General features: G+C 38.3%; 1 protein-coding gene across 10 annotated transcripts in view; it reads left to right on the top strand.

Annotated features, from left to right (window-relative positions):
- Positions 1-15,485, top strand: part of pdm3 (pou domain motif 3) — a 1,342,109-nt gene that overhangs the window by 1,318,315 nt on the left and 8,309 nt on the right. For 7 of the 10 annotated variants that reach the window (XM_070091164.1, XM_053783632.2, XM_053783635.2 and 4 more), the window contains 3 exons: positions 7,861-8,068; positions 9,505-9,588; positions 13,489-13,625. In XM_070091164.1, coding sequence (XP_069947265.1) covers positions 7,861-8,068; positions 9,505-9,588; positions 13,489-13,625 — 429 coding nt within the window. The remainder of the gene's footprint in view (positions 1-7,860; positions 8,069-9,504; positions 9,589-13,488; positions 13,626-15,485) is intronic. The other 3 variants (XM_070091167.1, XM_070091161.1, XM_070091165.1) reach the window with 2 other exon arrangements.

Below are 15,485 nucleotides of genomic sequence, written 5' to 3'. Positions count from 1 at the left end.
TGAGAAAAGAGACAGTTTGACTCTATCTTGATGCGAGGAATAATAGTGGACATAGGAACAGTTATTTGTAGGTTTTTTTGTAAATTTTAAATTTGAATTCATTATTATCCTTAATAATTAAAACATCTAGAAAAGGCAATGAGTTATTTTCTTCAAACTCAACAGTAAAGTTTATAGAATGGGCTAAGCTATTTAATTTTCCAAGGAAATGGTGTATATTCCTCGCATCAAGATAGAGTCAAACTGTCTGTTTTCTCATCAATGTTTTTGAGAGCTTTACGAATTTATAGTCCTGAGTTCATAGATGAGGAAATATCCAAAATTTATGAAATAGGTAATGATTTAAAATACCCAAGAAATGTAATTGATAAATCTTTTAAAGTTGCTAGAAACACTTTTTACAATCCAAAAAGGGACAACCAGCCTTATTCAACTAAAAATATGTTGGTTCTCCCTTACCATGAAAACTTGGTTGACATGCCTTCTCTTCTTAAGACTTTTAATATTAAAGTTGTATTCAAAAATCTTGATACAGTAAAAAAAACTTTTGATAAAGAATTCCCCCCAAAATGCTGATGGATGTGTCTATAAGATTCCTTGTAAAATTTGCGATAAAGTTTATTACGGTCAAACTGGTAAAAATCTCGAACTAAGATTAAAACAACATAAATATAGCATTAGAACTGGACAAGATTCCAATGCTCTATTTATTCATGTAAGAGATTTTAACCATCCAATTGATTTTCAAAAAGTTGAGAAAGTAGTATCAAGCAAGTCCATGGTCGACAGGAATATAATTGAATCTTGTTTCATAAAAAGCAGTTTTGACAATAATATGAATATTTCCTTTGGTTTATATAAATTAGATCCATTTATAATTAATAGAATTTGGGAAGAATTTAATAATACACTGGACAAATAATAATTTTTAAATTTTCTTGGGTAGAATAGTTTGTGGGTGAGTTGTGCAAAGGACCTATCCAAGTTGGGTCGGCTCGCGTCAGGTGTTTAACCGTTGTGGGATCTGATAGTGAGGTGCTGGCCAGTCCCCTTATATAGCTTTCTTGGATGCTTTACTTTCATAGTTCCTTGATAATGTGAGTAGCCACGAAAGCGCTTGGAATTTCTCTATTCTTTCAGAGTGGTTGTTTTGCATATTTTGAAATCACCTGTTTACTGTGATCTTATTGCATATATATATATATATATATATATATATATATATATATATATATATATATATATATATATATATATATATATATATATATATATGCAAAACAGCCACTGTGAATGAATAGTGAAATTCCAAGCTCTTTCGTGACTTTTCACATTATCAAAGAACTATGTTCCTTGATAATGTGAGAAGTCACGATAGCGCTTGGAATTTCACTATTCTTTCACAGTGGTTGTTTTGCATATTCTGAAATCACCTGTTAACTGTGATCTTATTGCATATATATGGTGCAAAACGTCCGCCTAGAGGAATTTTTAAAAATACATTCTCAGCGATAGAAAGTACTTAGCTAGCAGTAGTAGCATTCCCTATTTTTAACATTTCTCCGGCCATAGGACGTACTTCCATAGCGAAAGTTTTTCAGCGTCCATAGTCGAAACTAACGATGTGTCTACAGTTTCTCATCTAACATGAAAAATAAAGACCATGCAATAAATTTATCTCTTCAGGTGACGGATATAGCGAGCAAAAGACTAATTTTATCTGAAAGGTGCAGAAACATTGACATAACGGTAACGGTAAATATACCCTTTTAAATGGGGTAAATTTATGCTGGTAAAGAGCTCCTAATCCAGGGAACTGCAGCTCCCTTCCTCTTCTTCGGACCATACTTGATTAACTCTCATGCCCTAGGCGTTGTTTGACTACTGCGGGCTTAGCGCCTCCCCATGAATTTAATAATAATAATAATAATAATAATAATATTTACTGATTGATAATGTCGCTCATTACAGCGGCGAGCGCCAAGTCACACGCGATAGAGGGGATTTTGTCTGGCACGAAAATTTCGCACGCACGAGAAAATTTTCGCACGCACAGGATTGTTTTTTAAATGTACGGGGAAATTTTCCAGCGCATAAGCAGTTTTTCACACGTTGGACATATTTGTTTTTCTCGCACACGAGAAAATTTGCGCACAGTCCGGAACATTTTCAAACGCACGAAAAAAAAAATCAACGGAAGGCAAAACAAAGTATTCTGAAAGTAGTAAAACACCAAGACGCATAATATATAGAGTTAAACAATCCGAAGAATAAACAGGATGAGATATATAATTTGCATTAAGGTTGATCAGGCCCTGATCCACCATGAGGCCTGGTCACAGACCGGACCGCGGGGGCGTTGTCCCCCGGTACTCTCTCCAGGTAATGTTGATTCAAACAAGTTGTACGTAAAAAAAAAAACATAAGCACCTATCTTAAAGTGAGTTTTTGCTATTTTTAGCAACTGTTAAATTGTATCTAAATTTTCTGTAATCTCTGAGTTCATATGTTTTTCCTATTTTTTTACTGAAAATTTATGGATCTACTTTCTGCTTCCGCTAAATTTGTCTAGTTTTTTTTCTTGTTCACTCACAAAAATGATTCAATTTTCCTTTAAAATTTCAACGTTCATTTTGCTCTCTGGTTAATTATCAAAGATTGTGTACATCTATTTGTTTACTCTCAGAGTCTACTCATATTTTTCAGTGTAAATTATTGCAAGTAACAGACACGTATATACTGATCACAAGAAGCCTGTCTACTCCTAATACAGAGACAACTAAGAAACGAGCATTTATAGTGACTGGAGTCAGGTGGCCAGTTGTGAGAGGCCACTAGTAGTAGTAGTAGTAATAGTAGTAGTAGCAGTAGTAGTACAGCTGTGGAGTGATGGAGAGAGTTTAAGAAGGATTTGCGGAGACACAGGTGCCTGGAAATACTAAGAATAGCAACAACCAATACCAGAACCTTGGCCAAACGATTGCTACTCAGGATTAACACCGCAAGTGGAAAGCATCACCGCGCCATGGAACACTGCAAGAGGTCTATTGAACTACTCATATTTACATTTGTCCAACCCTTTGAGATTACCCAAGATGTTAACTTTAATATACTATTATTCCACCGTTGACAGGCCCTCAAAGCCTCACCACACATGTACTAATGCTATCTCTGCTACTGCTACAACAACCCTCTCACAGCTCACTACCTTGCCCCTTCCACTGTATTTACTCCCTTTCTTAGTTGTATCAGGACTGAAAAAGACTTGTGTTGACGAAATATGATCAGTGCATGTGTGTCTGCTACCCACAACAATTTACATTGAACAAAGAATGGAAAAACGCTGAGAGTAAACAAGCAGCTATATACAATCTTTAATTAACCAAAGAAAATAAACTATATACTAAATTGAAAAATTATATAAATTTTTTGAGTGAGCATTTGAAAAAATAAACAAATTTAGCGTAAACAGAAAGTAGAATTATAAACTTTGAGAATAAAAGGAAAAAATAGATGAACTTTGAGAGTGTACTGAAAATTTAGATACAATTTAACAGTTACTAAAAATAAAAAAAAATAAAAAAACTTTTATATACAAAGGGGAAACAACAACAAAAATAATCCCCACCACCATTGATGGTTGATTTCCAGCACTCCATCACTAATTTGCTTTTCCCTCCACCATAGTATGTATGCTCTCCAACAAACCTTCGCCATATTATGTAAGCTCTCCTACAAACCTCTACCATATTATGTAAGCTCTCCTACAAACCTCTACCATATTATGTAAGCTCTCCTACAAACCTTCACCATGCTCACCCCTACCAGCGAACCTGTTGCAAAAACCGGAATCACAACACAGCCCCTCTGATCACCATTCCCCCCCCCCACCACCACCATCCTCACCACCACCGCTACCTACACAACCAATATCACCTTTCCAGCCACTTCCACCACACCACTACCATCACCACCATCTCCATCACTCCCTAACGTAACGTACACCAGCTACACCCCTGCTACCATTCCAATCTCCACTCCGCTCCACTTCCCCAAAACAGGAACCCCAATCGCAAACCACCACAACGACAACCACTGCCAATACCTCCACGTCTCCAACCCCTACTATCACTGCACCAACAAGATCACCACCACCTACAGAATATCATTACCCCTTCCTCATCCCACCATGTACACAGAAGCCAGCAGCCAAGTTCATAATATGTGTATTATATTACGTAAGCATAACCATTATGACCTTGCAGCACCTTCAACACATTAAGTAGTATTCCTGTAGCTGCTGTTGTTTCCCTAGTATTACTACCACGCTCTGCCCCTCTGGTCAAGCTAGATCACGCTATTTCAGCCTAAGTCAAACTGTTTCAAGGTTACGAGAAACTACGTAGAGAATGTCATGCAATATATTTTCTTCGCTGAGATAAACAAAATTATCACATAGTAAGGCTCCGAAGGTAACATTATAGCTTTATTCAATATAATAATAATAATAATAATAATAATAATAATAATAATAATAATAATAATAAAACAAATATGATGACTGATGAAGCTAATTATTAAACATTCGGAATGCATTTTGTACATATTCATGAACGAACTAAATTAAATGTCTCCCTCTCCCAGACAAAGTATGTGTGGGAGAAGAACTGACTTACATTTATTTTATTGTCCCAGAGAAATAAATTAATAATAATAATACTGCTACCACCACTACTACTATTACTGCAACTACTACTATCACTAATAAAAATAATAATAATGATAATAATAATAATAATGAGTATATTGGGCGATTTAATATGTTTCCAGAAGCTTACAATCCTACCTACATAACATGGCAGTGATGATTGAAACAGGTTGTGAGTAGTATTCCAGTAGTTCTGAAAGGATGAATTCGGTAAGTAGGGTCACAAATAGGAAGAAGTTCTTCAGGTTTGACAATAGTAAGCACTGCAACGTTTAATTAAATGGTATAGTTTTCTAATGGTTTGGTGGTGGAGTGCGTGACCAGCCTAGTGATGGAGTACCACAAGATCGTGGTGATGGGGTTTCCGAATAGCGTTATGACGGGGTTCCTGTACGGCGTGTTGGTGGGGTTTTTGTACGTCGTGTTGATGGGGGGTTTCTGAACGGTGTGGTGAGGAGGTTTCCAAACTGCATAGTGATGGGGTTTCTAATACACACACACACACACACACACACACACACACACACACACACACACACACACACACACACACACACACACACACACACACACACACACAGCGATGTAGTGGAGGCAGGATCCATACATAGCTTTAAGCAGAGGTATGATAAAGCTCACGGCTCAGGGAGAGTGACCTAGTAGCGATCAGTGAAGAGGCGGGGCCAGGAGCTCGGACTCGACCCCCGCAACCTCAACTAGGTGAGTACAACTAGGTGAGTACACACACACACACACACACACACACACACACACACACACACACAAACATTTAGGCCAAGTGTCTAATGTCCATCGACACCTGCCTTTGACGATTAGTAACTACACACGCCTTTACTGATGGTCACAAATAATATCCACGTTTATATTGTTATATTCCAAAGAAACCCTAAAACCGTAGGGGTGATACAGCACTTCGGTAAAGGAGGAGGAAATTAGGTTTGATCCGAGGAAGAGGATAGCTCAAATCTTTGAAACAACAGGCTTTTGTCAGAATCAATGTACCCCCCAGTGTAATGTCAAGAGCTAGTCACTTGTTATATTAACGAAGGCAAACCCTCGTGTGGTCAGGCGTGTTAGGAGAGCAGTTATTTTTGCGAAGAAAAACAAAATCCTCAGGTGTAACTGGCAAGTGAACCAATGTAAAAAGCTGAGTACGAGAGCTGAGTACATAAGCTGAGTGCATGAACTGGATAAACTAAATACTATAAATGTTTGTGCGAATGATGAGAAAATTCATCTGAGAATAAGCCATCACACGGATAACGCTATCTCTCAGGACGTTGTTAGGTTATTATTATTATTATTATTATTTATTATTATTATTATTATTATTATTATTATTATTATTGTTGTTGTTGCTGCTGCTAATATAGATAATTATTATTCGTAATATATGGATGGGAAAACGAATCCCATATGGATCAGAAAGCGCCCAGGGTATCGGTGGTATAAGAAATGAAATAATTAAGTTTGACCTGAGGAAGCCATTGCTTGGCGAAACTTTTCCAAAATAAAGACATCCAAATGTTGCACAAATGTCTAATTCATCAGCCTGTCAGTTCTCTGAATCACTTACCTACAAGGGAAAGACAGATTCACTTGACAGTCCATCGCTATCATCAGTGGATTCTTACAACGAAGACTTGTCCGTGGACAGTACGGTGTTACTCTACTACTTAATTTGCCTTACGTGTACTCTAATGACACTGGTAAGGGCTCTTCATCCAAAAGCTGTTTTACCCTTGTAGGTTTAGCACTTCTTTTTATTTTAATAGTAATAATTATCAGTCAAAAAATTGGATCTACCCACACCTTTCTTTGATCCATCCTGATTACCTCCCCTTCCCCAAATAATAATAATAATAATAATAATAATAATAATAATAATAATAATAATAATAATAATAATAATAAATATTCTTATAGGCATAATTTGCCACTCTTTGTGAGTCACGTTAATATTTAAAGTGAGGTACGGTTCTTAGTCAATATTTTACTTACATTCTTTATTGGTTCTCTGACTGTTTAATTCTAAACTATATTCTCTCTGTCTCTCTCTCTCTCTCTCTCTCTCTCTCTCTCAGAATGCATATAAACATTTTAGGTACTGCATTAAGTGTAAGCAAAGCTGTTGTTAAGGAGTAAGAGCAGGAAAAATTGGTTCGTGGGCATTGTCTCCTTCACAAGATGTGTGTCATGCTTTTAGCCCTCTTATCCTTTTTCTCCCTTTCTTCCTTTATCTCTCCTTTCCTTCTGTCATATTCTTCCCTCTTCCTTTCTCCCTTTTCTCCTCTTCTTTTCTCTTCTTTTTTCTCTTTTTTTTTATCTCTTCATTTTCTTTTTGCCTTCATTTCTCTTTATTTTATCTTCTTTCTTTTCTTTTCCCTGTGTCCACTTTTCTCACCTCATTAACTCCTATTCTTTCTGCCCTGTTCTTACTACTTTTTCTCCTATTTTCCCCTCTTCATTTCCAGTTTTTACCACTTACTATCCCCTTTTCTTGCTCTACTTTTTTCTCCTCATTTTCTTCCCTCGTTCTCCTTTCCTTCTTCCTTTTTCATCTCGTTTTCTGTTTCCCCTTTCCTATGTTCCCCTCCTCAACTCTCCTCGTCCAGTTTCTGCCTTTACCATTCTCCCGTTATTTTCTCATGTTTTCTCTCCTTCCTCTCTTCCATCTTCTTCCTCTCTCCTGAACTCCTTCCTTCTTCATTTCCTACTTTTCTCGTATCAGTTTTCTTCTTTTCTTTCTAGTCCCTTCTTTCAACGTTTCACCTTACCCATCATTCAGATTATTTATTAAGACAATTACCCTTCTCCGTTTCCCTAATACCTTCACCATGACCTGTTTGGACTTTCATTTCTTTCCATACCTCTTCTTTTCCAGTTCTTTTTTTCCAGCTTTTCTTTGTCTATCCTCTACTTTTCTTCCTTTTTCACCTATTCACCTATTCATCATATCTACAGTTGCTTCATTTCCGTATTCTTCTAACTTCCCTTCTAGCGTTCCTTCAGTGTCATTTTCAGCTCCATTTTTTCTGTCTCTCACTTCCCATTATTACCCTCCCTTAACCTCCCACGCTGGTTCGTAACGTGGTGATAACCCTGGTCTTCGCCCCCGTGTCTATAACCAGGTCCCCCCTTGGCACCCTCCCCTACAGACCAGCCCACCATCAGCCAGTCGACGGGCAACCTAGTGGACGGTGTCAACCTGGACGAGATCAAGGAGTTCGCCAAGGCCTTCAAGATCCGGAGACTTTCCATGGGACTGACCCAAACACAGGTGGGCCAAGCCTTGAGCATCACCGAGGGCCCAGCTTATTCCCAGTCGGCCATCTGCAGGTAGGTTGTCTTCATATTTCCGAGGCCTCCCCCTTTCTCCTTCCCTCTCTCCCTTTTACCTTCATCCCAGCTGCTGCTGCTGCTGCTGATGCAGTAGCCCTTGCCCCAACATTCCCTTCCTCATTCCTCCCTCCTAGTTTCGTTGGCTGCTCTAGATGATATGTTGCATGTGTTGTTGTAGCAAAGATCTCTCCATTAGCTACTTTATGTATGAATTTTCTCTTTTTTATTATTAATTCAAAATTTTCCTATTGTATGTAATTTTTTTCTATATTTGCATTTTTAATCTGCCATTCAAGATGTTTCATAATTATGATGCAACTAAAATATCTCTTAAATTTCGTGTTATTTTTGTAGTTTGTTTTATGGCTTATTTAAATGTTTTTTATTCTACTTCTTTGTCCATTTCACTTAGGAAAAAATGCCTTTTTTTACGCTGTCTAATAGTAGACTTCAGATTTGTTATATTGTACCTTAATGAAGACCTCGTTCATGCATGGATTCCGTCTCTTTAGGGTTCTATCTTGCGCTCAAAATTTATTTAAATGTAAAAACCGAAACACACAAGAAGAATCAAAAAGATTGTTGACAGACCCTTCAGAGCTTCCACGACCTAGCTATATAAATATTAAATCTACAAATTTTGCATTTGTAATAATGGGTCTTAAGAGATTTAATGCATTAGGATCACCAGTTGTTCTAAGAAATGTTTTAGTATCAATCAGGCGGACTGTTTAGGTCCCCTGTGTCCCGGCCTAGCTTATAACTGCCAAATGCTAGAGTATGCCAGCTTGTTGTAGACTGTAAAGTACATGATAATTCAACCATTGTGTGTTTTGGTGCGGAGGGTGCAGCACATGCTACCCTAGTCACTGGGACTCCACTAAATTCAATTTGCTTCTGGTTTTGATTTGTATGTTGTTAATGTGTCTCCAATACTAACATGCTAAAACTCATACTAACATACTCTCTCTGATGTCCTCTCTTTCGTTCCTGAACAAAACGATGGTCGCATGTTTCTCTTCGGTGTTTATGTGCAAGGCCATAATGTTCCTATAACTGAAGAATTAAACCAGTTAAAAAAAAAATCCGAAGAATTTCAAGATGAGGGAGCTTTGACTAGGGTGGCGAGCTGGGAGTACCTCACACGTCCCCGCGGCGAGGTTTACCACGGTAAACCAACACTCACACAATCCTGAGACTTTGCCTACTAATGGGTGGTGGGCTTAAACGCTGCCGTGTGCAAGACACTTTCACCAGATAATAATGCTTCACCCTCCGTTGCTCTTAGCCAACATGTTTACTGCAACTAACAAATTGTGTAGATAATTACCAGTAGAGTAATGATGCTATGTAACAAAAACTCTTTCTAAGTTAGATTAGCTGAGAACCGAAGCTATAGCAAGAAATTCACGAGCTCTATTTTCTCGTTTTAGGTTTGAAAAACTAGACATCACGCCAAAAAGTGCACAAAAGATCAAGCCAGTTCTAGAGCGATGGATGCAGGAAGCGGAGGACAGGTAAACCACTCGCCACTCTGGTTACGGTTGTCCTCAGGGGCATTTGCGACACCTGGCTTGCTAGCGGCCGCCAGGGGGTATCATTATACCTGGCCAGCTAGCAGCCAGTAGAGTACGTTTCTTGGCCAGTTAGTGGCTAGTAATGGGACACGTTTGGTCAGCTAGTGGCCAGCTTGTGGTACAGTACCTGGACAAAAGAGGGCATGAAACTATCGCTGGCTAGCGGCCGAGAGCAGGTCGATACTTGGTCAGTTAGCGGGGCCTTGTATTATATTTTTCGCCATTCTATTTGTGGTGTGGTAGATAGATCAATGAGGACATTTCGACGATCACAGCATCTGGTCGCTCGTGGCCGGTTGACCACGGATGAGCGGCGGCCTTCCCGCCTTCCTGGCAGCATCCAGGTTTATCGAATAGACAACTAAATTTAGGCTGTCGCAAATTCTTGTTTCATAATTCGACATAATATTTCGTCTGCAGATAAGCATCAGAACTCGTTACATGCCTACCGGCGTGATTTTTTTTTTTTTTTTTTTACATATTTCCAAAAACTCAAATTGAGTTTGATGCAGTTTTCCGCAAAATAAAAAAAAAAAGAAAATAGGGAGGCATTCGTATCTTTAGCGTGAGACGTTAAGAGTTATTGCTCATTCGTTCTCGCTGTTTATGAATGTTGATGCCATTGCAGTTAACTTGACGCGTCGAATCCAAAATGATATACTCATTTGTTCCCTATTTTGATGTTACGATCGCAAAGCCGAGAATACGAGCCTAATGAGAACAAGTAATTAATCATATAAATGCCCTAGTCACTGGTAGTTGATGATCCCCCTGTACTCTTAAAGGACACCATCGTTACGTCACAGTAAATCGTATTTTTTTTTTTTTACGAAGTCCGACCCCGAACATTTTGGAATTAGCTGCTTCTCTGATAATTTTTGAGCCATGAAGATTAGCAGCTGCGTGGTTTCCGGAATCCGTGGAATCCATATTCATGGTATTCCAAGAGATTCATTGAAAAGGATACCATAATTTCGTAGAAACAATGAGACGCAAAGAACGGCAGCATTTTGAATACAAAAAAAAATCGTTCTTCAGTTACTTCATAACGTTATTCCCACAAACACGCTTATACTTGTACAAGTTCATTAAAGTGCATGGTTTCCCTCTTCCACAACACTTTGGAAATCCATGGTGCTCCACTTTCGGGAGACCATGAAAATGCATTGTGCATTCCATAAGGACACCATGGAAATCCATGGTGCTCTGCCTGCAGGACACTATGGCAATTTACGGTACCCAGTTCCCAGGAATCCATGGAAATATACAGCATTGTGCTTCCAGGGAATCGTGGAAATCCATTGTACACACACACGCACACAGTGTTTCCATGGGTTTGTTGAAGATTCCGTAATGTGATAATTCTGCCTTGATGAATACAAATTCTGTTTCAACAGCGGCGAGAGGAGCTTTCCTACGGCAGAAGCTGTGCGTTCGCTGAAGGGACGTAAGCAGAGGCTCTCCTAACCTTGAACCCTTAAAGAGGCAGTAATGCAGAGGCCGTAGGTGACAGAGTGTTGTATTTTCGTCCTACTGTATAATTCTACTGTATAACTCAACTGTGAGGAGAGAGCAGGATTTGTCCACTATCCTTGGTTGAGTTTCATAAAGTTGCGACTGAACGCAAACCAAGATTTTATATATATATATATATATATATATATATATATATATATATATATATATATATATATATATATATATATATATATATATATATATATATATATATATTAAATTAACAAGAAATGTTACTTATAAAGAAAAAGAAAAAAAAGTAAGTACAATAAAAAAACTTTGCAAAAGAATTAATATTTGCTACCTTATAGTAAATAATGAAATTAATAAAAGAGTTTCAACTCGTGTAGATTCTTTGCAACATAAGTCATCATCTTATAAAATTCCCTTAGAGAGTTTGCAGTCATGTAGTTGGAGTCAGTGGCAACTACCTGTTCCGAATGCCTTCTGCCCACTTTACTCACCCTCAAAGAAATGTAGAAGCTTACATTTATCTGCTAATAAACACTTTCCGCTTATTAAAAAAACTTCTACAGCCATAAAATTATTGTCTTTAAAGTACTGCCACACTCACGAGCCCACTTCAAGAATAAAATATAATTTTGAAACAAATTTGCACACGAATAGTTTACATATTTGCGGTAATCTTATCATCTTACTCATTTTAGACTGATTTTCAGTTATTAAATACAGTAGTTGTTTCATTATATCTGTTCTTAGACTGCTACATCTGGTGTTGGTTAGATAAATGGGCAATTTAACGTCTATACAAGAGCTAGTTTATCTCCCTGGCATGAGCAGAAGGATCTTATGCCGAGCTCGATGTCATAAGCTGACCTCAGTGACATAAGCTGACTTCATATTATACATGGGACGATTGCCTCCCTTTCCAACACACGCGATCTCACTGTCACCTTAACAACTTATTGACTATCTTCCCGTTGATGATCAGTCTCACCCATCTCCCGTTCTTAGCCTCGCCGCTTCCGTTGCCGATATTATCGGTTTTTGTCGCCGCTGTCTTTGTTCCCGTTGTCGCCGCCGTCACCGGCAATGACATCACTACCGCTTGGAGACTCTTGCGATGTGAGGTGTAGCGCTGTAAACTAAGACTGAATATCTTGAAAATAGAATTCAGGGCTGAGTGTTCCAAGAAGCCTTGAACGCATCACACAAAGTTCCGATTCTTCTTCCTTTTTATCCCCGTTTCATCTGGCGTTTCCGATTGGGAAACATTTATTTTCTCCTCTAATTTCAAGCGCTTGAAAGACGTTTTGATAATGATAACAAGAAACTATTAGTAAAATGATGTGTATAAGTGAATTCTCATCTCGGCCAAGTTTATCGCAGTCCCTCAAAAAGCATAGTCTCCTAGGCCACCCCTGACTGTGTCTCACCGTCTCCTAGGCCACCCACGACCGTGTTTCGCCGTTTCCTAGGCCGCCCACGACCGTGTTTCGCCGTTTCCTAGGCCGCCCACGACCGTGTTTCAGTGTTTCGTAAGCTGTCTTCGATCATGTCTCACCATCTTCCAGGCCGCCCACCGTTTCTTACACCCTCTCATTCCTCTTGGGTTCATATCTGAAAAATGTGCTAGCCAACTATTTGAAAGCATGACGTATTATTATTATTATTATTATTATTATTATTATTATTATTATTATTATTATTATTATTATTTCTGAATATCTTAATCAGTTATTTTCCCGCTAAATTTTATAACCAGTGTATAATTAGTAATCATTCAGAACATTTAAATATAAGAGAATAGTTATTCATTCTGTAATAATTACTCCTTTTCACTGTTGTAATTTCTGGTGTGTGTGTGTGTAGCAATTGATGTAACTTAAAGTGACGGATCCTCCCTCACTCCTCGGTGTCCCTTAAAACACACACACACACACACACACACACACACACACACACACACACACACACACACACACACACACACGCACGCACACACGCACAACAATCTACATTGGTCCAAACCATTTTCTCGTAGAATATATATATTAATAAGATGAAATCAACAGTTTGCCCATGAATTAAAGAACTTGGTCTCAGATTATTTCGCGCACTCACATTACACAGCGTCAGCATTGCATTCAACGTGCCTGAAATTTTTCTTTTATATTTAACATTCAGCGGAAAAAAAAAATCCAAAAGATATTCTAGTTTTATCACTGTCTTGACGTTACATTAAGCGTAAACTTTCCTTGTTCATATATACGACGTAGAGGAGATTCACACGCTTCTCCATACCTCTTTACTTTCTTCTGTTCCATGCTTACATGTGTAATTTAATAACTCCTCCGGCAGGTACAAGAACGGCCAACACACGCTGACGGAGTTCATGGGCTCCGAACCCACGAAGAAGAGGAAACGACGCACCAGTTTCACCCCGCAGGCTCTCGAGGTCCTCAACGCGCACTTCGAAAGGAATACACACCCTTCTGGTAGGTGGTTAGAGGCTGTTTGGAATTAACCGGTGGACAGGTGCTGAATGACGCATTGGTTCTGAATGGCGAATTGCTTCTAAATATTGGACTGGTACTGAATAGTGGATTGATGATGAATGGTGGACCGATTCTAAAAAGTGTATTGGCGTGGAATGGTAAGTTGGAGCTGAGGGGTTGTTTGGTGCTTAATGATGAAGTAGTTCTAAATGGTGGATTAGTAATCAATGGTGGACTGGTGACGAATGGTGGATTGGTGCTGAGGAGTTTAATTGTTTCAGTTTCCTGGCGTTGCATCAGTTAGCTAAGTAATTGACGCCGTAGGGCAAGTTTGAGATGAATAGAAACGCTCCGTTTTACCAAATGATAAGTCACTCTTTAACTGGCCTTCTTAGCGTCACACAAACATCCTTGGATAATCCTTGAGACAGTTCCTTCAGACTGTTAAAGTACAAAAGAGCCTTCACTGTTTATCTCCCAGCAGGCTATCCTAGGAGAAAATACCAGACTTACAACGCTTGTAACGTAGCTCCTTTATTAACTGACATTTTTTATTGAGTACACAGACTCAGTGGTAACCGTATACAAAACAGGTTTGTGTTTGGTAACTGTGTGTGCACAGCGCATTCCAGTATTCGTGGTAACTGTGTACAATATAGTCATTCATGCAAAGCAGCCCTGTGTATGAAACATCCATCACCTTATTACTACTATCACCTTTAAAGATGTCTAACTGCACTTTCCTTGCGCTGCTTCATAAGTTGTCTTAATTACTGTCTCGACTGAAAACTTTTGATGGTAAACTTGCTTTAAGAAACATGAACACTTAGATCAATTAATACAACGGTATCGTTATCTCTTGGTATCTTCTTATCCATCAACACTTTCCATTTCAACGTTCCTTTTTTGTTATAAAGTTATTGTATATTAGTTCAAGCTTTATCGTACAAGATCCTTTTAAAGACCTCTTCCAAGGGATGTCTTAATGCCTTAAACTGGAACTAGCTTTTTTTTTTTTTTTTTTTTTTTATATTAGATCTACCCCCCATTTCCCTTGCACTGTTTGACCTCTACGGGCTTGTTGCTTACCGCTAAATGTAAAGATAATTCTAATATTGACATGTCTTCCTCATTCTCTAAATATTGGGCCTGTCGAAAGTAAGAACCAATGTTATATACTTTATCAACTGAGTTTCTTTGGAGAATTAAGAGTTACGAGTATAAAAAGAGCTCGTTTGCAAAGTAGTCTGAAGAGGAACTCGGTTTTGATGGGAGTTATAAATACCCCCCACTTCGTTCACACTGCTTTCTAAAGACAGTGAACACCTTCAAATTATAAACAATTGTAATTATTTACCATCCTTTGCTACTAATTATTTCATTCGCTCTAGATGCCAACACTCTACGATACTGATTTTTATTACACTGAAGCGCTACAGGTGGATAATGTTTTTTATTGAGACCCTTTTTCCTTTGTCGTCTTCATCACTCGGTACACACACACACACACACATTCTAGTCGTCTGTACTATGCACCTTTTCATCTCTTGAAGCATTTAAGCTGTATGAATTCAGCTTTACACTGGATATGAAAACTGTTTAGTAGATAAAGACATAAATAAGTGGTATAATCTGCAACATAAAGCCACTACAGTAGTTTAAAGGATTGATTGCACAGATACACGACAAGAATTTTGGGATATGAGTAAAACCTGCCAAGTATTTGCAAGAAATCCTACTACACTGAGCCCTTTTATGTTTTTCTCATGATCACATGAGACTCATGATTATCCTCCGAGTAACTGGTCCACTGCACGATATTGTATATTATGTGTTTACCTTTGTTAATTTGTCGAGCAT

The sequence above is a fragment of the Cherax quadricarinatus genome, chromosome 34 (assembly GCF_038502225.1).
Source record: "Cherax quadricarinatus isolate ZL_2023a chromosome 34, ASM3850222v1, whole genome shotgun sequence".
NCBI lineage: Eukaryota > Metazoa > Arthropoda > Malacostraca > Decapoda > Parastacidae > Cherax > Cherax quadricarinatus.
This window is presented reverse-complemented; position numbering and strand designations above follow the sequence as displayed.